Source organism: Passer montanus, unplaced genomic scaffold (genome assembly GCF_014805655.1).
Source record: "Passer montanus isolate IOZ18808 unplaced genomic scaffold, ASM1480565v1 scaffold59, whole genome shotgun sequence".
NCBI classification, from domain to species: domain Eukaryota; kingdom Metazoa; phylum Chordata; class Aves; order Passeriformes; family Passeridae; genus Passer; species Passer montanus.
Window position 1 is genome coordinate 3171917 of NW_024370926.1, and position 25559 is coordinate 3197475.

Genomic DNA, 25559 nt, shown 5'->3' on the forward strand with positions numbered 1-25559 from the left:
GAGCACTGATTGTGTTCAACCAAGAGAAGCAACAAGCCAAAGAGTTTGGCTCTGAAATGTGAGAAGAGGTTGTAATTCCCTCTTAAACTTTCTAATACCTGATTACATTCTTTATTCTACTGGATTTTAATTAGAAACCCTTAATCATGGTGTCAATATGGGATAGGTTTTATGCCTTTGGTAAAAATTAGGAGAATCTTCTCTGTTCTACATGGGAACCATGTTTTGTGGTAAATGTATCAGGGAGCATTCTAAACTGAGCACCAGATAAACTACCTGAATTGCTGGAAGATTCAGTAAGAGCTGCTCATATTTATTATTTGGATTTCTGAATGAAAGAGTTTTCCAAATGTGGAGCATATGGCAATGCTCAGAAACTGTCAATTATCCTTCGTATTATTTCTTGCTGCAAATCAAAGGACTGAAAATATGTTCATTTCTGATCTGGTTATTAAGTTTCATTTGGGTGTGTTTATACATTCCAGAATATTTCAGCTGTACAGTGCCAAGCACAAAAAGCCACAGATTTTGCTTCTGCAGCTTTCCATTGCCAGGCAATATTACCTCTCTCTGAAAAAAAAAAAAAAAAAAAGGGAAAAAAACAACAAATAAGAGAAAGTTCTCCAGCTGGGAGTGCAGATCACTATGGCAGAGCCATCTCCAGGTCTTGCTCTGTCCTACTGAAAGGTAACATCACAGCTTGGCATGGTTTTCTTCTTTTTACCTCTTCAAATATGCCTTAGAATGCTTTAAATATGTCCTGTGGTGGCGTGGGTGTTTCTGGAGCCAGTGCTGGGAAAGCACTGGAGAAATGGTAACATACAACAGAGAGGTCATGGAAGTGACAGCTCCTGGTGGAAATAATGATTGATGGATATCAATCACAGAAATCCATGTGAAAGAGGGAAAAAAAAATTAGTTTTTGGGAACTATCTAGAAGGAAAGGTACTGTAATCCTTAATTTACAAGATGAGAAAAGACTCAGGAACTAATAAGCTTTTTTCCATTGGAGGAAAGGATTCTCCAGCAAAGAATCTCCAGGAGAGATTTTAAGAACAATACTTTTGTTCACAGCCTGCATCTGAAAGGAATGAAAAATTCTTTCTGATTCTGGAGGATCGGAGAGGTGAAGTGAAATTTTAGAAGACAGGGTTGCCAAGCACACAGAATTTCACTTTGAACTTTCTGCAGGATGTTGACAGCAGCCCAAAAATTACTCTTTGGTTTAATTGCAGTGAAGGTTAAAGCAGAGCAGATTAAAACCAGCAACAGCTGGTATTTTTAGCTAAATACACAGCTAATTTTTCCAAAAAGCATCCCTCCAGATGACAGCTTAGTTAGTTAATTTTTCTTTTGTAGTCTCTTTTATTTTTTCCCGATTTTGCTCCATATGGAAATCAGACATCCAAGTAAAGGCAGTCGGATTCCTTTCTGAAATTCACAAAACAAGCAGTGACTTTGCTCACCTCCAGAAAAGCATTTGAGAGGGGTCAGAAAAAGCATCTTCTACAAGAGCCCATTGATTTCTATTCACTGAACCAGAAATCCATGTGATCTCTTCATAAATTCACATGTAAATTTAAATATCCAAAGCCAGGTGAGATATTTCCCACCCACTCTTTTAAGATCAGCACACCCTATGATTGCCCTGGGATTACCTACAGGTGCTTCAGAGCACAAACTTTTAAAAAGTATAATTTAAAGTTATTGCTGCATTTGTAAAAATTATCTAACATATAAAAATGTTGCTGTACTAGGAATGATTTTGCTATTAATAAATATTAGTGTCCATGCCCAGCCTAGCTCCATATTCTAGAAAGAGAGCAGCAGCCAGAGGACACTATAACAATCCCTAAAATGTGATTATCCATGTCTTAGAAACATTATCGTTCTGTAATAACCCATTACTTAGGGAACCATCATGAAATGTGACTTTTTTCATTAAACCCTCATTGAACAAACACACTTGGCTAATTAGAATTAGCAGCAATGATGGCAAAGCTGATGCTGATTCACCCAGGAGAGTGAATGGGATGTTGATAACTGGGATGTTGGTAATTCCACCTTGGGGTCAGCAGTGCAATCCCAGACACATCTGCTGAGATATCCAGCTGCTCCAGGTTAAATGTTTATTTGTTTATCTAATAATGATGAATCTTGGGTGTGTTCCTGGTGAACAGATGTCCAAAACCCCCTCAAACCCAGCCCTACACGAGGTAACAGCTGTCACTTTTATTGGGGATCCTGTGAGGAGATAAAGGAATGGGACATATGTTTCCACTGGATGGAATATTCCTCCCTTAGGGTCATACTGTCACCCTGCCACAGGCCAAATGGGAAGTACAGTGTGTGAGGAGATCTCTAAATCCTGCGAAAGTTATTTAAAAATGTTATTTCAGCCCTTTATTTTACATAGATAAAATAAATAGAACAAAAAAATAAAAGGAGTTTATATATAAATTTATATATTAAGCTCATATAATATTATTATGTATATTATACCATAATATATAATATATAAAATACAATATATATTATACATTATGTATAATATATATAATAGACATAACACAATATATTATATATTTATTTATTTACTCTTCTAAAGGCTCTATCATTTTAATTGAAAGAAATTGTATTTTCTTGCAAACAATTTATATTATTTTCATTTAAATAATTTATGTAACTAAATAAAATCTTTATTTAGATAAATTGAAGGCATGAATATAATAAATACAATAAAAATCCTGATTTTATTTAAATATATACATTTTTGTTTAGATAAATATAAAATAATATAATAACAATCTATTTTTTATTTAAATAATTTAATTCACATTAAAAATATTTCTATTTAAAAGTATTTTTTCCATTAACAAGTAACTATTTACTTAAGACCTGGAACAGGTCAAATTGAGTTCATCTTATTTCTAAAGTGGGTCATGGCTTAGGTGACATTGGTGATGCCTGTCCTTGGAAATGTCAAAAGTGAGGATTTCAGAATTCCTGGAGCTTTGCATGAAACACTCCTAAAACTCCTAAAAATGATGCTCTGTGTGTGTGGCGATCCAAAAAACCCAGATTTTGGACTCGAGGCTGTAAATGAATAATTAATTGATAAAATAAACTTTGGGAAAAAGGATCCACAGTGATGAACTTGTTCCTCAAAGGAGTGTGCTAATTAAGGGATCTGCAGTGGGTGCTGGGAGCAAATGGACCAATCTGTGCTAATTACCAGCACAGGGACAGAAGGATGTTTATGTCTGTGTTTATTTTTATGTTTAATGAGACATAAACAAAAATCATCACACACAAAATGTGATGGAACTTCTGCTTCTCTCCAGAAATCTTTAATTCCCCCCTGAACCCCAACATGCAGCTCCTCACTGCTCATCTCAAGCCTGTGTTCTCCTTCAGCACAAGCAGAACCTGCTCTACATTTTAATTATTTCCTAAAATTGATTCCAACTGTGTTACCCAAGACCCAAACACAGATCTGGGTCCCCACTGAATTCAATGGCTGAATATACCCTTTAGCAGCTCAAATTTGTGGTATTTTCATGTTGTGTAGTCTGTGAAGGCTTTTTTTCACACCTTCCCTCCCACCCCATGCACACTCATGTATCTACACACAAATATCCTGGTTTTTTGCAATTTATTTGTAGCTGGAGCCCAGCTGGAGAGTTTTTGATGTCTCTTTATCCTGAGGATCTAAGTGAGGCTTTACACTCGTGCTGATCATGAGGCTTTGCCAGGCAGAGGTGAAGAAGAAAGAGAAAATACTTTACCATCTTCAGAGATGATAAATCTGAAGAGTGCAGGACACTTGACAAAGACAATTTCTCCCACACTTGCAGGTTTCCAGCATGTGATATTGTCCCACATTCCTGGGCACCCTGTGGAAGAGAAGGAGGGATAAAATGTGTTAGTGGTGCAAATCTATCCCTTTCCTCACACTGTTACTGAGCTTTGTGGTTAGTTCTTCCTTCTATAAATAAAAATATTCTTGTTTAGAATAATAAACAATGCCAATTTTCCTGGGGAAAAAATATTTTTCATTTACAGGAATAGCATAAAATCCTTAGTGGCATCACATAGTAATGGCCAGACTTTACTCTCCAAGAAGATGCCATTAGTCCCAATTTCTAATTTCCATGCCTTAGTCCCAATTTCACTCCCAATTTCACACGCCAAAAACAAATTTTCCATTCAGTATGAAACCTACTGCCATTTAAATATCTTTCAGAAGGGCTGGGTTAATAATTAAAAACAAACAAACAAAACCCAAAACAACAGAAAAACTTATGGATCATATCTTTGATTAAATTCCATTAATTTCCCTTGGCTTTAATCCTTGTAAAGGTTTGGGAACTCACTCATTTTGGAATTTGTCTCAAAACAGAAAAGCAGTTTCTGCTCCATCCTGAAGCCATTTCTGTGGATATGTAAGACACACTCACTCTTCCATCCCACTTCTTAAAAAATGTCCTTCCTTACCAAAAAACTGTCCTAACATCATTCATTATTTTTACTACAGCCTTTGCTCTAGAGAATATAAACTCACAATGTCAAAAGAGGATTTTTTGACCTCTAATGATTTCTTGCTTAAGCTAAAAATAGATTCAGCTCTTTAACAACAGTTCATAGATGAGGCTTCAGGTAACAAACTTAGAAGCAAAGGTCTGAGTGGTAAAAAATCCCAATTTCCTGCTACATGAACACAGGAAGAGGAGATGATGGGACCATGGGTGGGAGCTGTCTTTTCTTGGGATATAAGAAAAATTAATTTAAAATTTATTGTAAATAGAGTAAAGGAACCCAGCTCCTGCTTCCTTCTGGTCTCTGTGCCAGAGGTGTGAAAAACAGGATTTCAAGAAGAATAAATCTTCCTGTAGTCCTGCAAAAACCATTTTACCGTCTTACAAACCTAGAAGACTTATCCTGAGTACACAAAAACTCAGAGAAATATCCCAAATTTGCTGCTAATATTTAAAAAAAAAATAGTGAGTGAATCTCAAATAAAAATCATCTTTTGCCTCAGCAGGAAAACAAAGAAGAACCAAACCTAAATATTTCCACTGCTTATTTGCATTTGATGTTGAGATTGAACCAATAATCCTATCAACTGAAAAAGAGCCTCCAGCCCCATGATTTTCTACGAGGTTTTCTGTCAAAATTCTCTCCCTCTGACTGCGTGCCAAGGGAAATAAAACCTTCAGGAAAAGCAGATAATACTTCCAAGGATTTCTGCCTGGCATGAGTCCAATATAACGAGACGTGGGTGACGAACTCTAAAAGCTGCGTGGGCTCCACCAGCTCTGGTGACTCAGCAGGTCCCCATCAGTGGAGGAGGGATGTTCTCAGCACTGGATTTGGCGTCTTTTTTTTTTTTTCCATCAGCTTCAGTGGCAGCAACTCCACTCCTATTTTTTTTCCCCAGTCCTACGTTTTATTTTTCTCACAAAAATAGAAGGCTGAGAGTACCACGTGTGCTGAGTAGAGCAGCTCTGAGTAAGTTGGTGTTTAAAGAATTAGGTCAGTGTCAAACAATGTTGGTGTGATGTTCAACATCATAATAACAAGACCCACCAAAATACAAAACTGTGGCAAAAATGCTCATTAAATCATCACAGGAGATGGAAAAATATAAAGGAATCTTTACATTTGCTCCTCTACCTCTCTTTTCCCACTCCTGTCCCAGATTGTTTCTTTTGCCAGATGAGGATCTCATCCCATGAGTGCTGTAATTCACTAGAATATTTCTAAAAGTCTCAAAACCTGGGGTTTGAAAGGTTTGGGCAGTCTTAGCACATCGTGGGGACACTGGGGTGTCCTGTACCAGAAGTTGGACTCGATGATCCTTGTGGGTTCCTTCCAGCTCAGGATATTCTGATTTTATCATTTTTTGATACTGTTTATGCACTAAAGATGGAAATCAAGACCCATGTTGAGTGATGTTAGATTTTATTATCCTTGATAGCTTGTGTGTGTCCATGCAGCAGGAAATGCATTTTCCATGAAAATCTGAGGATGTGCAGCAACAGGTTTATAGCTCACTGAAGTGTGGCACTATGTACAAAAGTAAATTATGTGTGAACATCCACGTTAACGAGACATTTGCTTACAAGGGATGCTGGAGATAATCAGTGCTTAATGAGATCTTTGGAGAAACACCTGTTGGTCTTGCTTGAGTTAACTGTGTTGAACAGGAATAGGAAAAACTTTCTTATTATTATTTCAACAGAGATATCTTCCAATATATAGATATTATCCAGCAATGGATAATGCAAACCAGAGAAATGCAAGGATATCCTCAGGCTGCAGAACAGGAACAGCCAGAGTATAAATATCCTATGGCATGATATCGTGTGGATGAAATTCAGTTATAGCAGGTGGCTGATTTTGTGGCAATTCCATGCAGAGATAAAAAGCAGCCCCATTTAAAAAGAAATTACAAGTTCATTGTGTTAGAAAACACTGATGTGCTGACATTGGGAGAGAGGGGAGAAAGAAGCAGCAAGTCAAGTAATTTACCTTAAAATAGGGGAGAGATGGAGATTGTAAAGGATTCCCCATCAAAAAGAACATTGTCTGATCCCACTTGAAAAAGTGTATTTGAAATCAATAATTAAAAAGAGCAAAGAAAAGGATGACAACAATAAAATAAATAAAAATTAAATGGAATAAAGGGCAGCATGCACAATCTCCCTACATTTGTAAACCATGCTGCAGCCAGCAATTCCTGCTGGGTGAAATCTGCCCACGGAAATCAAAGTGACTTGAGTGTGAAACTGCCCAGCAGGGTCTCCTCTGGCACTGACGGGGTCTCCCCACTGCCCAGTGACGTAGGGATGCCCAAGAAGGCTTGGGAAGAGGTGGCTCACACACTCCAATTGAAGCTGGACAAATTTTCCTAGTTTTTATCATCTTAGGAAATCAGTAATAAAGAATAAGATTTCAAGTGGGATGGAATGAAACAAAAAAAATTACAGGTGGTGGTGTTGCTAATGGATGGTGTTGGAATCAAAATAGTCACAGATTTAGAGAGTCATTAAGGTTGGAAAAGCCCTCTCAGATCATCAAACCAGCACTGCCAAGTCCACCACTAAAGTCTATCCCCAAGTGCCACATCCACGTGTTTTTTAAACACTTTTATGGATGGTGATTCCACCACTTCCCAGTTCAGCTTGTTCCAATGCTTGACCACCTTTCCAATGAAAAAATTTTCCCCAATATCCAATCTAAACCTCCCCTGGCACAAGCCAAGGCTGTTTGCAGAAAGCAAAAATCCTGCCTTCCCTTCCTGTGTCTGCACTGCAACTTGCAGCTGGAATTTGGGTAACACTGTGGGATTCATCCCAGATTTAAGAAGTGGTGCAAAACTTGACAGCTGGTCCTGAGTAAGTGTTTCTGCCCTTCTCATAGAAGAGAAATGCTTCCACTTATTCAGTTATTCCACTTATTCACCCCTCTCCTTTGAGGGATGGGTGATCCTTTGTGATCCCTATTCTGTGCTGCTGACTTTTGAGGAAACACAAAATCATTCAACTCTAGGTTAAATCTGGATTAGTTGAACTTCAGATGTCTATTTTTTTTTTCCCTTACCCATTTGCCCTACTCAGAAAAGCAAAGTTTCCTCTGTAGCTCAGACAGAGAGACTTTCCAGACAGGAATAATCCCATTTTCAGGTGGCACTGGTGGGGAATCACCCTGTGAAGTGGACTTGCATCTCCTCACTGACTACACTAGGTTGAAGGAAGGTAAGAAAAAGCTTAGCTTAGACAGCTGCCTTTGAAATGTTTTTTTAAATGTTTGTATTTCCTACAGGTGCTGTGTGGTCTTTTGGGGTAGAAATGAACCAACTCTGTTCTTTGGTTAAAGGCATCACCAGTGGCTCCACAATCTCCTTTAGACACTTCCCAAGCCTGGGAAAAGGAGTCCAGCTGAGGGCTGGGACATGTCCCTGAGGAACCTGAACCACAGGCTGCTTTTAAAAGCCCTCATGTTCATTCCCTATATCTCTCCCTCAAACTTCTACTTGTAGAAGGGGAATAAAATTCATGTTAAGACTGTGAGTTCCCTGGGACTGGATCCACTTTGTACTTTTACTTCAAAAAACAAAGTCCTTTCCGCTGAAGCACAATGTTTATGTAAATTTTATATGAATTTCTATGTGAATTTCAGATTGTGGATTTTATATAGATTTCATGCCAAGCCCATGACACCCAAGTTTAATTTCCACACAGTTGAAGCTGAGGGAGGTGCCTCACACACCTAAGGATGGATCTGACCTGGCAGCCACTGAAAAAGAACAGCTCTTTCAGAGAAAGGCCGCATTTCTTAACAAGGAAACTATAATTATTTATCATTGCAGAGTGTTCTGATGCATTTTTAAAATTCTACCCAGCATTAAAACCATTCTAGTCATCCTGCCTCCATAGAGATCCTCACAAACCTTGCTCCCTATTTTCATTTCACACTCTTCCTAACGTGCTACTCCTGGCAGCTGAAAGGCTCCCACTTGCCTGAAATGTCTGGAAAAGCACCAAAAAGAAGAAAATAAAAAAATTCCCCAAAGCAAGCCATGCTGGCAGGAGAGCAGTGAGTGATAAACAGCTCTGCTGAAATTGCTGATGGTCCCGTTGCTCAGAATCAGAAGAAAAACCCTCAAAACAATACTAGGATTGATAACATCAAGAACAGTCTTTTAATGAAAGCTTTCGGGTGCACAAAATATCCCTATGAGGAGGCATGGCATCGGATTTTCACAATTTTTATAAGTTTCATTAATTAGGACATCTAGAACTTACATCCCATAGGATGGGGTTGTCTTGGTAACCCACCCTGCCCCACTGGAGTCCCTCCAAGGGGTTCTTAACCCTAAATCTTGTTATGTCTCCCAAGTGCTGGTGCAAAACAGGGCAATTAACTTGTTAGAAATAATTTTCTTCCAGAAATTCTAAAATTCTTTACTCTAGAAATTCTAAAGTTAGGCTTTCTCTCATTGCCTTTTCTAACCAGGGGAAGAAAATGTGCATCTCCAGCTGATAATTTATCTTAGAACAGGTTGCCCAAAGAAGTGGATGTCCTGTCCCTGGAAGAGTCCAAGGCCAAGTTGGATGGGGCTTGGAGCACCCCAGGATAGTGTAAGAGGTCCCTGAGACTAAACAGAATTTCAGGAAGGTGACACAATGTGTGAGAGAGGGCAACTACTGTTCTCAAGTGTAAGAAAGTGCTAGAAAATCTACAACTAGATATTAAAAGTCCACAAAGCTAAAATCTATAAAAAAACCTTAAAATCTTAAGGCGTTCGTCCCTTACATTCCTTTTTTCCTCTGTCTAGGACTGTCTTGAGAGTCACAGTTTACTAGATAGATATCTACTGTAGATATTTATTATTATATTTACTAAGTAGATATTTATATATACTTGGTACATATAAAACCAGATTTTAGGCAGCCCCACAGTGAAGTTCACTGAGTTGAAGGAATTTTAAACCACCTGAGAACAAGGCCTGTTATCTTTCATCACCATTGTGTCACCAGGACTGTGGAAAAACTTATCTTTTTGGTAGATTTGTGTCCTGTTTTCTTAGGTTCCTTGTAGATTTATGTCCTGTTTTCTTATGGTGCCCATATCTCAATCTCTATATTAAAATCCTCTTTACATCCTCTTAGCATCCTCCCATGTCCTCATCTTGCCCTAGTGCAAAATACTTCCTCTCATCCCTGACAACTTTTTGGCAAGAAAAGGTGCAAAGCAGAGTATTTTTTTTTGGATAGCAAATCCCTGTGTAGTAACTCACTACTTACTCATTCCTTCCTCTAAATAAAGTAGGTAATTCCTACCTATCTCCTTCTCTATCAAAATTACAATTTTGACATATTTTCAGCACCCCATTTTCAAAAATGGGGGACTGAACAAAAGAGTAATAGTGCAATGGGCAATGGAATTTATGGATTCATACATAGACAGGAGGTAATAGCCAAGAATTTGCATAAAATTTCTTCCCTTGGCAAATCAAGAAAAAATGTAATTACATAAATGTTAGACTTCTGTATTTTTCATGTAGGGAAATAAAGGCCTGAGATGAAAATCCATCCTTCTGGCTTACAACATTCAGTTTGATTTTCAGTTCCTCTCCTCATTTATTGGTTTAAAATATCACCTTCAAGGTCGTATTGCCTTCAGGAGAGTAATATCAAAGGAAACGTAATGTAACAAACCAGCATATTAAACTGAATTATGTGGTGCACAATAACTTCTAAAGGGCACACTACATATAAAGCCTTTCAGAGAGAGGGGAATATGAGATAGGAGCTCTCTGTTCCTTCATAAATCTGGGTAAATACCAAAATAAATAAGGGCTTGAGCCTGGCCTGGGTATGGGGATATCATTTCCAAAAGTAATTGACATTTCAAAGTGAGGGTGTCTTTGAGGAGTTCCTGTCACAGAAATGTTGTTCCTGGAGGTGTTTGGAGCTGGGCACCAACCCTGGAACTCTGCCAGACCCAGCACTGTGCACTGGCAGCCCAGAGAGCCAAAAGCAGGAAGGGCAGGAGGACAAGGGAGGGGATTCTGCAGCTCTGGTGAGATTCCACCTCCTGCACAGAAAGATGTGGAATGAACCCAGAGGACGCCACAGAGATGCTCCAGGGCTGGAGCTCCTCCAGACCCAGGCTGGGAGAGCTGGGAATGTTCACCTGGAGAGAAGAAGGCTCCAGGGAGAGCTCAGAGCTCCCGGCAGGGCCTGAAGGGGCTCCAGGAGAGCTGGAGAGGGACTGGGGACAAGGCCTGGAGGGACAGGACACAGGGAATGGCTCCCACTGCCAGAGGACAGGGATAGATGAGGTGTTAGACATTCCTTACTGTGGGACACTGGAAGAGGTTCCCAGAGCAGCTGTTTCTGCTCCTGGATCCCTGGAAGTGCCCAAGGCCAGGTTGGATGGGGCTTGGAGCAGCCTGGGACAGTGGAAGGTGCTCTGCCCATGGCAGGGGGTGGGATGAGATGATCTTTAAGTTCCCTTCTAACCCAAGCCATTCTGGGGTTCTCAGATTCTTTAGTTTCATTTGAAATTTGAGACCATAACAGAGTAAAAATACAACATCAGCTGGAACTTCAGAGTAAGTTATAAGAGAGAGAAAGGGGTTTTTTCCCTTCCCAGGTCTACTCCTGATAAATTCTGGAATTATGACAACCATGTCTGTTCTTTCATCTGGTCATTTGGCCCAGTTATTAAACCAGGAAGTATTTTTTCTATCCAAGTAAAGCTGTTGGTGCCCAGAGAAGCACCTTGTGCTGTCTAACCTGGTATTCATTCACCTCATCAGCATAAAAGCTTTATGTGTACCTCTAAGGGAAGTTCTGCATTTCTTTTACAGTGCAAAAAAAAAAAAAATACCAGACAACTGTGGACGGCACTGATAGGAAGTTTCTACTTGAACACTTCCAGGGATGTGACAACCACCACTTCTCTGGTTAACCTGTTCTAAGATAAATTATCAGCTGGAGATGCATATTTTCTTCCCCTAATTAGAAAAGCCAATGTGAGAAAGCCTAATTTTAAGTTTAAACCAGCAGGAATCAGAGGAAGTCCATAGGTATAGTCCAAGTTTCTCTGCCAGAGTGGTATGTGAAAAACAATAAACTGTGATCCAACTCACCAGCACTTGACCCACCTCAATATTTTCCATCAGCTGTCCTTAGTATAAAGTCACTCAGAACTATACAATGATTATTTAGAATCCATTATTTATGTAATGAGATTTATAAACCATCAAACAGTATCTACTGGTGCAGCATTATCAGTAAAGTGACTTGTTTTATGGGATGACATTCTCAGAGATCCAAGTGCAGCAGTGTTTGCAGAGAACTTTTATATATATCATCTTAATTAATAAAAGAGAATGCTGCAAAAAATTATTTGAGATATTTCACTTCTAATGCACTGTGTTAGTAATAGATTATTTAAAAATTAAAAAAAAAGCATTCAAAACACAGAGGTTTTTGATTGGAATACCAGATTTTATAGCACATTATTTTCATAAAATAAATATTATACTATTATAAAAATATGACTTTGTGATAAATTCAAGATATATTTTAATTACAAATATACATTTATTGCACATTATTATCCTAATTATGTGATGTAAATATTTTATAATATTATATTTCTAATAATTTATATATTATTAAGATTATGAAATATTTTACAAAATATATAATAAATATGTTGTATTTTATAACTTTTGTATTCCTTGAAGATTTTTTACATGGCAAAGATCAGCTTTTAAATTACAGGAGCTGTCATTTACAATCAAAGAAGTGTAAATTCTTTTTCTGCTTTTAAAGCTGTTTAGTTCTTTGCAGTCAGAGGATATTTATTTCTAAGGTCACACTTATTTCTCCTTTTGCATTGATACCTGCCAAGAAAACCTCATCCAAGAAAATCTCCAGAATCTTTTACGTACTGCCAGCCAACTGGCCTTAGGTGAGCTTTGAAGAGTTTTAAAGGAAAACTTCTATTTGGCAAAAATCTCTGGAACATTTCTTTGTCTAATTAGGCAGCAGAGTAAAAAGCGAATAAGCTGGGAAATCAAGCGGAGTTGTTGTTTTTTCTAAACCTGCTTAAAATATAATAAAAAGGATTGGCTGGTCCCCTCTGAGAAAGTCCCCACCTTGCTGCGCGGGAGGCAGGGAGACTCTGTGAAATTACTGAAAAAATTGGGAGGTTTTTTTCTTTTCCTCACTGCTGGAGGACAGGATGACACTTCCAAGCTGCCAGAAGCGGAGGCAGTGCCAGGCTCAGCAGCTGCAGAAAATCCAGCTTTGCTCAGGACATGGGATGTGGGAGACCACGGGAACTCCTGGACCACCTGGTCCCCTGCTGGTTCTCAGCTTCTTTTCTGCCTCTGTCAAGGCTGGGATTGAAGGCACATGAGTTGATATTTCACGTTCAGGCTTGGATGTTTATCACTTCTTATCTATATTACAAACTGTGAGTTCACAGAATTCTCAGAATTCCCAGAATGACCAGGTTGGGAGAGGCCTGGAGTGGACAGGAGTCTGTTCAAACCTGGGGAACTGCAGTGGAGAAACCAAATGTTGCATGAGAAAAGGGCCCAGCCCAGAATCACAGAATTAAAGAATGACCAGGTTGGAAGAGACCTTCCAGACCATCCAGTCAACCCAGCCCCAACAGCTCAACTCAGCCCTGGCACCCAGTGCCACATCCAGGCTTTGTTAAACACACCCAGGGATGGGGACTGCACCACCTCCCCAGGCAGCCATTCCAGAACTTTATCACTCTTTCTGTGAAAAACTTTCCTGATATCCAACCTGTATTTCCCTTGGTGCAGATTGAGTTCTACAGCATTCTACTAACAAGCTACAAAATGGCTCGCTATCTTTCTATACAAGGTCTTTTAAGGATAAACTATACAATTAAGAAATGACACCTAAATTATTTTTGCTTTTAACCCAATAACTAATCACTCAAAATCCTCAATGTGGACTTTTCTGTCCAATTACACAAAACCACCCAAACCCATGGAGAAAGAGAAGAAGAAGAAGAAGAAGAAGAAGAAGAAGAAGAAGAAGAAGAAGAAGAAGAAGAAGAAGAAGAAGAAGGACCAGCCTCCGCCCTAAAACCCCCATCTTGCTTTATCTATATTACTATATTCTAAACCCTTAAACTCTCAGTTTCCCACCCTGTGGTATCACACACTTCTATTCAAACTCCACACCCACAATCCCAGTTCTGTCATTCCATTTTGGAAGCTTCTCCTCGGCCTCAGGTCAATGCAGTGTTCTCTTGGGGGTCAGTGCCTGGCAGCACAGAAAGTCTGAAATTCTCAGCGGCCAGGGTTCCAACAGTCCTCCTCCCTTTTTTTGGGGGGCACCAGAACATCATCATTCTCCCCCAGCACCAGTTCTGACTCACTTCCCTTCCAGGAGAAGGCATCCTGCACTATTTCAGCTCTGTCTTTCATTAATTCTCCAGGCTGTGACAGATGGGGAGAGGGAGCTGCTCCATACATCAGACTGTCACAAATTTTAATCCTTACATGGCTGGCCTCAGAGTAATTTCTGGGAAAAGCATCATAAAAAACCCTGCCTGAAGGTTGCAGAGTCAAGGCAGAGTTTGAGAAGATGGGTTAATAACCATAAAAAAGTGTTGGCTCTTCCACACAGCCTCACCTTTCCTTGGTCACATCCTATGGCTACAACCTTCCCATAAAAAGGGATTGACCAAGGACAGTAGGGTAGAGCACTGTCAGCTGTAGCCTGTGTTTCTTAATAGTTTAATTAATATTATCTAAGCATACAACTGGTTGTGGTGTTGAAGTAGCTGGATAGAAATAAATACATACATATAAAATATTATATATATTCAATATATTTTCCCCACAATTATTAATGTGCCTCACAGTGAACCTGGCTCTTAGCTAGGGCTAAAAAGGTAAAAAATCTTCCCAAGCTGGAGAGCTGAACAGTCCACTGACAGTTTTGCCACCCTTGGAGTGATATTTGGCCCGTTATGAGATTCATGGGTCTGTGAAGAAGACATCTGGAAAGATCTCTGGGATAAACAGTTGCCATGGAGACAGGGAAAGTAGAAATTTTTTCAGACTGTCTTTTTGGTAATTTGGAGTCTGCATTTCTTTGAAAATGGAGACAGGATTTAATGGCATGGAAGGAGATGAGGAGAAGATTTAACAGCAGGTCTCTTGAGCCTTGAGCCTTTATTATTCAAAATAATAAATTCACGGCTCCAAACCTTTTCTGTCTCAAAGGAAAAGAATGATAACATCTTTCTTTGATTTGTTCATTTCTAACTAATCCCACAACAGCACTGGAGTGGGACTAAAATGGGACACAAACCTTGCAACAGTCTCTGAGTCTGAGTCTTAAAAATATCTCAACACAAGAGAACAGGATTTTCAATGGGAATTATTCAGGCAAAGCCTGTGGTTAATCATTGCCCAGTCAATTACATTTGTCAGGAATTTTGCCTTGTTTCTAAAAGGATAAACAGACCAAAGAAAACAGGCAAGCAATAAACAACTGAAAAGAGCAACTGACCTTGGTTTATATGATTGATAATTTCAGAAATTAAATTAAATTGGGGTACACAGATATTAAGATCCCTCAAAAGGAATTTACAAATTATTACTATTTTTGTTTCAGGGTAGCTCTAGGTGTTAAAAAGATTTTCTGCTCTTTTTTACAGCTGGAAAACAAAACCAAACAAACCACAGCAAATGGTGACACTGAAATCTAAATGGCTCTCCAGAGCCAGAACTGTAAAATCAAGCTTCCTCTTCATATTCTGACTCCTGCTCCCCACCTTCTTGCTTTTCTGGTGTTTATAAATAGAATTATCTCAGTGGAAAATGCAGGAGAAGATAACTTCTAACTGATCTTGGGCCAAATCCACTCCTGATGTAAGCAGAGTGACGGCAGTGGGGACACCCCTGAGAGGCATTTGTTCCTTGTTTACTCCTTCAAACCTTTGGAGGATGAGAAACTACTGAATTAAAGAACTTAATTTCTTCCAGCGTGCAAATTCCATAATCTGTCCTGGAAATTGTTCTAGTGGTGAGTCAAACAACTCCTTATTACAGCTCGTGGGACCTCATGGTCTAGTGGAGGAAACAAAGGAAATAAATCCATTATCAACAGCCAGTCCAGTCCCTGTGAGGGGATGCTGCATTTCATGCTCCTGAACAGGAACACAATTTAACACAGAGTTTAACAAAACCTCTCTCCTCTTCCATACTGAAGTTCTCTGAGTGCCCACAACTTATTCAGAGTGGAAAAAAAATAACACTGCAAATTCAATGTGATCCGGCCTCATTGGAAATGGTATGAACAGCATACAAGATGTCAGAAGTATTTATGATGTTTAGGTACAGGGAACACATTAGGGCAAAATGCCCAGAAAACCACAGGAAGACCCAAAATTACAGTTGTGTTAATACAAAACCTGAATAAATAGAGACAAGATGATTCCTCTTTGCTTGTCTTTGGACCAGAAGGAGTGTGATGGGTCTGGCTTTCTTTGTCTAAAGGCTGGAAGGATACAGGAAGAAAAGGGAAATGGCTGCCAGGAGGACTTGACAATTTATGGTCAATTTACAGGAGCAGTAACAGCAACATACAGAGATATGGATCAAACCTTCAGCAGTGCTGGGTTAGTCACTACCTCCATAAAAGGAAGTCACTATCTCCATTGAAGGAAGAAGTATTTTGGAAATAATGTGGATTTTAACAATATTTGTGAAAAAAAAAAGAAGTCTGCACATCCTCAGTTTCATATGGCTTACTCCTGTAAATAAAGAGTTAATTCCAAAGGAGCTAATAAGGTTCTCCATGTCTAAAGCTGCTGTAAGTCAGAGATTAATTGATTTAGAGAATTTAGAGATGGGTTAAAACAGAAATATGAAAATTAGGTAAGTATATTATTATTCCTTCTCCCTCTCTTCCTATTAGAAAGAGTTAAAGATAAGTAAGAAGGAAATTGTTCTGTAGTCTTTCTCACAAATATGTGTGGGCAGATAATTACCCTCCATATGAAGTAATAAATAACTATAAAAATTTGCATACATCTAATAAATATTTTTTAATTGGAATATGGAATCATTATGGAAAAATGGAAAATGATCCTAAAGGGACCTGTGGAGTTCAGAGATCCTTCCTTGCACCCAGGAAAAATAAACAGTAACTGAAGTGTACAAAAGGAATTTGGGGAGCTCTCATTGTCTGTGACTTTTTTATTAGCAAAGCATGAAAAAGAATAAAAAAAAAAATAGTATGACAGGGCACAATTCTGTGTGCTTGAGGTACGAAGATCCAGAAACTTCTTCATGTTTCAGTCCCTTGAGAATTTTTAGCTTGCAGGGATGCAATCATTTCAGTGTCATATATAAAGACAAGAACAAATTTCTTCCTGATATTCTATGAATGAACACGTTGTGCTATTTAGCAGATTCAAAATTAAATCCTGATGTAAACTTCAGTTAGATGTAAGTTTTTATAGCTGTAGGTGTGTATTTATGCAGGTATAGAGTATAGGTTTATATTTATCTTCAGAGATATTTATCTGTCCACAGTTTATTTGAGATGTAGGTAGAAGAAAAATTAGGAAGCACACAAAATCCACTCAGTTTATAACCCAAGTGGGAAATCTCACCCATGTGAGCAGGAATGCTCAGCTGCTCTAACCACACCAGTAGAAAATCTCTTTATCAGTTCCCAGTCCAGTGGAATAATGGGAAACAAATCAGTGATTCTGGTCTGTCCAGCATGAAGACAATTATGAAATGTTCTTGCTGACTGGAAGCACTCTGTTTAATTCTGTTCAGGATTATTCAGTTGTGATAACACTGGGTTCTGTTGTGGGCAATTTGCAGGTTAGCAGAGAAGGGGTGGAATTCCATTACTCATTATTTTTTATGGCCAAAAACCTGGAGCAGACTCAAGCCCTTTCCTGTCTTGGGAATACGGATGAGACACGTTCTTAAAATACGCCCAACAATCCTTCAGAGCATTTTATTAATTGTTTGTGTTCATTATTTCAATTTGGCTTTGCTCTTGGCATATGGCTTGGGCATACTCATTACACACTCCAATAATTGTTTTTCTCCTCTAAAGCATTTCCTTGTGCATTGACTTCTGTGTCCAGTAATTTTTCCAGCCAGGTCCTGGCTGGTCACTCAGTGAAGGATCCTTCCAGCCTTGCCTTTTGTTTGGGCTGTGATTTGCACTTGTGTTGTTTCACTCTTGCTCCCTTTGATTTGTTTTGCTGCAAAAGGATGCAAACCAATCGATTCCAGCAGCTGTGGGAGCAGGAAATGTATGGCTTGATTGCCAAAAGTGCAAGCTGCCATGGAAGTCTGAAATGGCTTTTAGGATAATCAGAAAGGCAAGGAAGAGGATCAATAAAGAAAACATCTGCAGGTGCTTGTCCTGAAGACTCAACAATCTGCTCTTGAAGGATGAAAATGACGTTGTTTAAACAATGTCCAACTATTTGTGTAAGGTTCCCATTTGGTTTACCAAAAAAAAAAAAAAAACCTCCAAAAAACACAACAACAACAGCAAAAAAACCCCCCAAAAAAGTAAAAAAAAAACCCACCATTTGGTTTACCAAAAAAAAAAAAAACCTCCAAAAAACACAACAACAGCAAAAAAACCCAAAAAAAAGTAAAAAAAACCCCGTAGAAAACCAAATGAAACCTACCAACCTCAAAAAACCAAAACAACAACGCCCCCCCCAAAAAAACCCAAAAACCAAAAAACCCAACCAAACAAAAAACCCCACACAACCCAACAACCAGAACACCAACCAGAAAAACAAAATAATCTCTAAGAACACTAAAAATAAGAGGAATTCCAGGACTGGGAAGTGAAACAGGCAGCTCAGCTAGCTGAGGTTATGGATACACCTTCAGCGGGACTCAGCTTGCCTATTAAGGCACCGTAATTTAAGTGTTTAAATATGCAAACTGGATGTAAATCTCTGTATCTATCAACTCTACAAAGAGTCTTGGGAGACTCACCAGCTAATTCAGCCAATTATTTAGATGTCTAGATTACAGTGATGCAATTTTTCCCCAAGAGGGGCATTTTTTCCCTAAATATGGAGCCCAGCACACTTCTCTTCACTGAGACACATGCCAAAAATGCCTGTTGGATTCCGTGGGAATTGAGATGGGATTGAGAGCAGCAGAATTCCACCTGTTCTTGGTGCTGACAGCAAAACTCTTCCACTGCCAGCTGGGGATTGACTGCTCTCATTTTGGTAAAAAATGTGTTTACTTAAGGAACCATTAAAATTTTAAAGGTGTGACTTGTCAAAGATCTTTTTTAAAAACAAGCTGATCATAGCTATAAATATTTTATTAGCTGGGAAGTGAGGTTTTTTGGGTATTTCCACATGGCTTGAGGCTCAAAAATATTCCAGTTAAAACTGAAAATGCCTCCAAACTTCATGTTTACAATGTTGTGCAAGAGACAGGTAATTGCTTTGATTCATCTGTAAATAATTTATAAGACATGATACATTCATTGAGCTGTCAAAATCGTGAGCCTTCATGGCATCCGGGAGCAAAATTCACAAAGGAAAAAAAAGAAGGAAAGAACATTTATTTTAACAGATCAATTTGAAGTCTTGTTGGCAGGTTTTCTAAATTCTATTCCTTTTTATTTTGCAGGAATAATGGTTATACTGGGAAGAAAATGGAGTCCAATGTTCAACATTCCAGTTGACAGGAAATGAAGGAGAATCAGATGACACATCAATAGGGCAGAAAGTCTTCTATCTTATTTCTGAAGTATCCTAAATTAATATGTTTTCTTAAAATAATTAAAAATAATAGGCTGGTCAAATCAACTTTTTTCCTCTTTTTTTTAAATTTTTCTTTTTTTTCATAGGAGAGCCTACACGTCCACTTTAGACAAATGTTCTGCTTTCAGCCAGCTAAAGTGAGATTAATTTCACCTTTAAACCCAGGAGTGACATTGCTGAAGAATTCCTGCACCACAGAATAACTTGTTTCTTGGTGGAACTCATATTCAAAAATGAAATCTCAAGCTGGGAAGCAGAACAGCACAGGCCAAGTTAATTTGTTTTCTTGCACACAATGCAAAGTTCTCCTCTCTGGAAGGAAATATTGCCACATATTAAGCTTTGTGATCCCCAAAACGAAATATGAGTTTGTTTGTTTTTTTCCTCATTTCCATTATAAAGAACTGGAAAAACCACATGACAGAGTTTTCCCTTTGTACTTCCCTGTTCCCTCCTTTACTTTTGAGGAATTTGGGAAAGGAACAGGACATTTTTCATTCCCTGCCTTTTTCCAGGAGCAAATTACCAGGTCTACTGTGAGCCAGCAGTGCTGGATAGCAGCTCATGGGCAATGCCAAGGATTTCCCTTCCCCACCCTCACCTCCTTTGCACAAAAACTACGAAAAAAATACAATAAAGACCGGACCCACAGTTCCTCCTCCCTTGTTCTTCCACTGGTGGAAAAGGCCAAGAACTTTGTGGAAAAAAGTAAAGCTTAACAAGGGCTCAGGGAGCTGATATTTATGGAACAATTTGGATTGGAAAGAACCTTAAGGACCATTTAACTCCAATTCCCCTGCCATGGGCACAGAATCTATGAATGTGACTTTGTGCAGCTGCTTTTGAGGGTAAATAGGGCTGAATTATCTCATTTTTGCCATGCTGAGATAAGTATACACAGAGATTTTTCTACCACTTAGCAGACAGAGCAGTTAAAAACTTGTTACAGCACTGTAACTTGCTCGTCCATCTGCAGATGATTTAACTTACTGGGCTTCAGTTTTATTTTGCTGAGGAAAAATCAATATGCAAAGCCTGTCAGGAGTCCAAATTATTACACTTATTCAGCTGCATGTATTATTGAGTAGGCAGTTCCCTGTAATGAAGTTCTTGGCTTAAGTTTGTGAGGTATATTAAGAAGTAGTGGATGTAGCACAGAAGAAACTGCAACAAGAAATGAAATTGTACAATTGGGCAGTTTTAAGCACTGGCCACCTCTGAGAGAATATCAGTGTGTGGTGAAATCTCCTAAGAAAAAAAACATTTCATGGTAAGAACAGGCTAAGAAGACTCTCTTGAGTCTTTGGTCTAACAACATTTTATTCACAGTTAGAATTTTCCAAGGGATCCTTGAGTACAGGCAAATAGAAAAAGAAGTGATTTTAAATAAAATGTCAGAATGTTCCTCCAGAAACACAAGTGCTGCTGAAGAGGTGATTCTTAAGTGGGCACAGAAAAATCTTCCAATCAAAGTTCTCAAAAGAAAGCCTCAAAATTATCAACAGAATGCCATGGGAATTTCTTCCAACCCATTTCTTGCTCCCATCCTTTTATTGTTCTCCCAGCAGCTGTCTAAGTACAGACAACCATTCCTGTTAACAAAGGAAGCAGCACCTGGCAAATGTGCTTTCCAGAGTGGGATTTAATGGATCGCTGCCAACATCTACATTTAAATGGCCCTCAAAGTTTTTGTGGGGAGAGAATGATGCCTTAAGTTTTAGCTTTGGTATTTTTCAGATTCTGTACTGCCTTAGTGTGTGACTCTGAACTTCATATAGAGTGTTAGCAAGTTCTCCTCACAGTTCAGTCAGACACAACAATCCTTTTCCAGCCCCAGAACCAAGGACACTGCTGCAGCTTCAGGCTCAAAAAGTTCAAACAGCAAACTGAGGAGAGCAAACTGGGAGGATGGGACTGCATAATCTGAAACTGTAATTGGACAGTTAACCCCAATATGGAAATGGACCAAAACTTATAAAAGTATGAAAACTCATGACCTGGAATTCCATCTTGGGTCCATCCTGGGTCCCGCCCTGGCCAGGCTCTTGTACTGCCCAAGGTGTATCCTTTGAAAGCCTTTTTAATAAATCCCTACTTTATTTCTTTAACTCTGTCCAGCCTCTGTTCCAGGTCAGCCTCTTTAGGCATCAGGTAGGAACAGGGAACTCTGGAGAACACTGCCCTCACTGCAGAGCAGATGTTCAAAATGCATCCCATGAATCACTCCTCCAAAAAGCAGCTTTTGTCCTTGGACTGGGAGGGCAGCTTTGGGGCAATAGCCAAGCTGGAAACACCAAAGGCACAGAAATCTCAAGTTCTGTGAGGAAAACTCACAGAATCCCTGAATATCCCAAATTAGAAGGGACACACAGGGATTATGGAGTCCAGCTGCTGGCCCTGCCAGCTGTTGACAAACCAGTGTCACACAGAGTCTCTGCTGCAGTCTCTGATCCTTTCTGTGCTCCTGCCCAACACAAGGCCAGAGGAACTGGGCTCCTGATTGTCATCACCAGCAACAGGGAACCTCACTATAAATGGGGAGCCCTTGCATGGCACAGTGGGAATGGGCAGATATTACAGATTTACCATCACACCAGGGAGGATAAACGTGCCCTTAACACAGCCCAGAGTCCTAATTTCTAATTCCCATCCTAATTTCAGTCTGTATTGGTAGATCCTGTTATACTCACTGGCCATATTTAATGAATTAATTAGTTGCAGAAGCCCAAAGCTGAAGAATTAAGGAAAAGATCAAAATCTGTATTTTGTCTATATTAATGTGTATATCAGAATCTTTTACATCCTTCTAGGCTTTTATAAGCTCAAGCAGGGATCATAAATTTTTGCTGTACAGTCCTTTATTGCCTACTTATTGTCCTCTCCTTGCCTTTGGGTAATTTGACTAAAACAACCAAATTTCCTGGATGTGCAGTGCAGTAATTCTGTGTTTTCTCTGTTACAAACAACAGGCACTCAGAATTATTCATTTTAGGAATTTTTTTTTTGTGTGTCTACAATCAGTGCATTTTTTCATAGCTTGGTTTACATCCTCCAGCAAACAAAACTTTTTTGGGTTTTTTTGGTTTTGTTTTGTTGTTTTGGTGGGGTTTTTTTTGTTTGTTTGGTTTGGCTTTTTAAAATTTTCTTAGGAAACATGACTGCTTCTGTAGAAATGCCTATCTTTTTTCCCTGAGATTCAGAGAATCATGGATGGGTTTGGGTTGGAAGGGGACCTTGAAAGATCACCTAGTCCAAATCTTCTGCAATAATCAGAGACATCTTTAATTACATCTTCAGTGTCTCACCTTCCCCTCCAGTCCATGAAGTCGATGTATTTACTGCAGCTCTGAAAGCAATTCCAGGGATAAATGAAGATGTCTTGCACAATGATCTGCACTTTGAAGTCCTCTATTTTCCATCACTGCTTATTCAGGGAGTCTGGGTGACTGACTTAGACTGGACATGGGGTCTTTAGGAAGCTCTGTCAGGTATTTTGACTCTCAGGATTTAATTTCTTTTAACAAACATAAGGTTTTACTGCAACCCTAGATTTTTCAGGGGACTGAGTTTCCAGTCTGGAGAGACACAAATTTTCTCAAGGCCCCATGTCAGAATGAATGGATGTCCTAAGGAATAGAGGGATTCTTGTTTATGTGAACCTGCATCTGGTCCTAAAAATCTCCACAGCAATTCCCTATTTCTCTTGCTTCAGGAGCTCATTGGACACTAGAAAGCAATTTACAGGCAAGGCCTAGGGTTCATCCAGGGTTCCTCTGAAATTTAATTGTTGCCAGAGAGGTGAAACCCAAAGTCCATCAGTGCTGTCTGGCTCCAAATCTCATCTCTGGAAATAAAGATCCTGAAATAAAGAACCAAACTGTGCCATTGCCTCCAGCCAGGATGGAGCTCTCTCTCTCACTGCTGTGTTTTCTCAGGGACACAAACAGTCTGAAGCAGCCACAAAGCCTGGCTTCTTCAGAATATCCAGCCACAAAACAAGCCATGGAAATAGGAACAAAAGGGATTTTCAGTGAATTCCATTTGAAAAGAAGATCCAGTTGTCTGACACCTGACTCACTCATTTTCACATGTTGCAGTAAGGTAGAAAAATTATCAAGGAAAGGCCTCAAAATCAGGCCTGCTCTGTTAGGCTGGCCTTGTCAAGCTTGTCACAAGTTCCCATGTGAAAACAATCCCGGTGTAAACAGTTTGTTAATATAACAATCTATTTCTGGGTGAAAAACACCTAAAACCTGCATAGACATTGAATCTATGCCATGAGAATCAGCGAAGAAATGTAAGCAAGTATGAAGAATATGTAAACAATTTAAGAATAGAGGGATTTGATGGACAAGAAAAACACCTTTTACTAACCAACAGAGTAATTAGCAAGAGAAAACTAATCAATTGGAGTCTGTAAAACTGTATGAAAAAGGAGAACATGCAGCAATACAAAAAGGCTTTGATACATTGCTCAGTGTGTTGTTTCTATCCATCTCTACAACATTTACAGAAGCACAACACATTTGCAGGACCTTTAGGAAAACACAATCTCTATGCAAGGAAACTTTTTTTTTTCCAGCACTATGGAAGAGTGCAGCAGCTGCCTGCTGGGATAGAGCAGTGGTTTAAAAGGAGTTGACCATCACAGATCATTTATCAACTATCACTCACTAATAATTCACGTATCAATTATCATTCACTTATAATGCAGATGACTTAACCATTTTTGGGGATTTTTTTTTTAGCTGTGGTACTACAGACATTAAAAATTTGATGAGTGCATGTTGTCAGAGCTTCCAGCTGCTCGTGCCTCTACAGATACTAACAGATTAAACCATCACTCATTAATTGGGGAAGTTTTATTGCTGCTCATCATTAATCTTCTAACTGCTGTGGCCTGGTAGAACATGACTGCAGTTACATGTGCTGCTCACAATTGCTTGGGACACCATAAATTAGAAAAGTACCCACATCCCAGAAGTAAAATCAGCTGCAAAGGCATCTAAAATCAAGGAATTATGGAACGGTTTGGGTTGGAAGGGACCTTAAAGATCACCTCATTCCAACCCACCATGGGCAGGGACACTTTACACTAGACCAGGCTGCATCTACTATGCTGTGTATTTGAAAATGTTCATTAAAAACCCCAAACCAACCAAGCAAAAAATAAGCAAAACACAAATGAAAAACCCCACTGAAAGTAAATGGATGGGGAAAACCCTCATGCTTTAATAATCTCTGCATAAACTGGAAAGAAACTGCTCCCTTTGCTCTAGATCATCGTGTACACCATGAACTAGATGGTCAGAGTGGTCTTCTTGATAATATTTAAGTCCGGACCAAATGAAAGAGAGGATTTAATAAACTGGATATCACCATAGAAACAAGGAACTCACAGGTGGAACTGTGTAAACAATGCATATTTTATTTTAAAATGTACCATGCACAAAAATCCCATTTTGTTCAATTAAATGAGAATTTTTCCTTCATCTTGCCTGACATGAAAACAAAGAGCCAGACAGGCAGAGAGGAAATTTCATTTTTAGCTTTTTATCTTGAATTTTATCATTTCTTTACTTCTTATCCCTAATTCAATTTAAGTACCAATACCTCTGAAACAATGTTCTGTTGAACAGAACAATATGAAATGGCCATATGTTTTCATTTTCCAAATTTGTTAATGGTTGCTATTTTTCAGCCTTAATTATTTTAACATGTAACCTGAACCTGCATTTTTCAATGACTAAACTGCTCGCAGAGAAATATTTTTATTCAATCTGGTTCCCAGAAACTCATCTTATCCGAGTCATTATCTTACCCAGCTGCCTGGACAAATTCTAATCCACCTTTCATTTTCTTTTAACTCATGTTCCTTGCCTATTACAGCAGGACTTCCTGGCAATTCCGGAGATGACAAAAGTAATGGCTTCGAAAGAACCAGGTGGGAATTATCACAATGAATTCACTATGGGATGGGAACAGTAGCTCACACACATGTTTCACAGCTAATGGTGTTTTCAGAGATGTAGGTATTAAATTCCAGTACATTTCTTTCCGTTTTTTTTTCTGAATGGAAGTCCAGCAAATGCTGAGAAGATGACTAAACTCAGATTTATCAGCAGGGCATGCAAAGGTGGCAGTCCTTGTTTAAACCACTAAAGTGTGTTCCTGTTGCCGGAGGAGATAATAGAAATTTCTGC

General features: G+C 39.0%; 1 protein-coding gene across 11 annotated transcripts in view; it reads right to left on the minus strand.

The window, feature by feature from the left end:
• ADCYAP1R1 (ADCYAP receptor type I) overlaps window positions 1–25559 on the minus strand; it is a 146155-nt gene that overhangs the window by 53117 nt on the left and 67479 nt on the right. For all 11 annotated transcript variants that reach the window (XM_039726617.1, XM_039726627.1, XM_039726626.1 and 8 more), the window contains one exon: window positions 3789–3896. In XM_039726617.1, the coding sequence (XP_039582551.1) occupies window positions 3789–3896 (108 nt within the window). The remainder of the gene's footprint in view (window positions 1–3788; window positions 3897–25559) is intronic.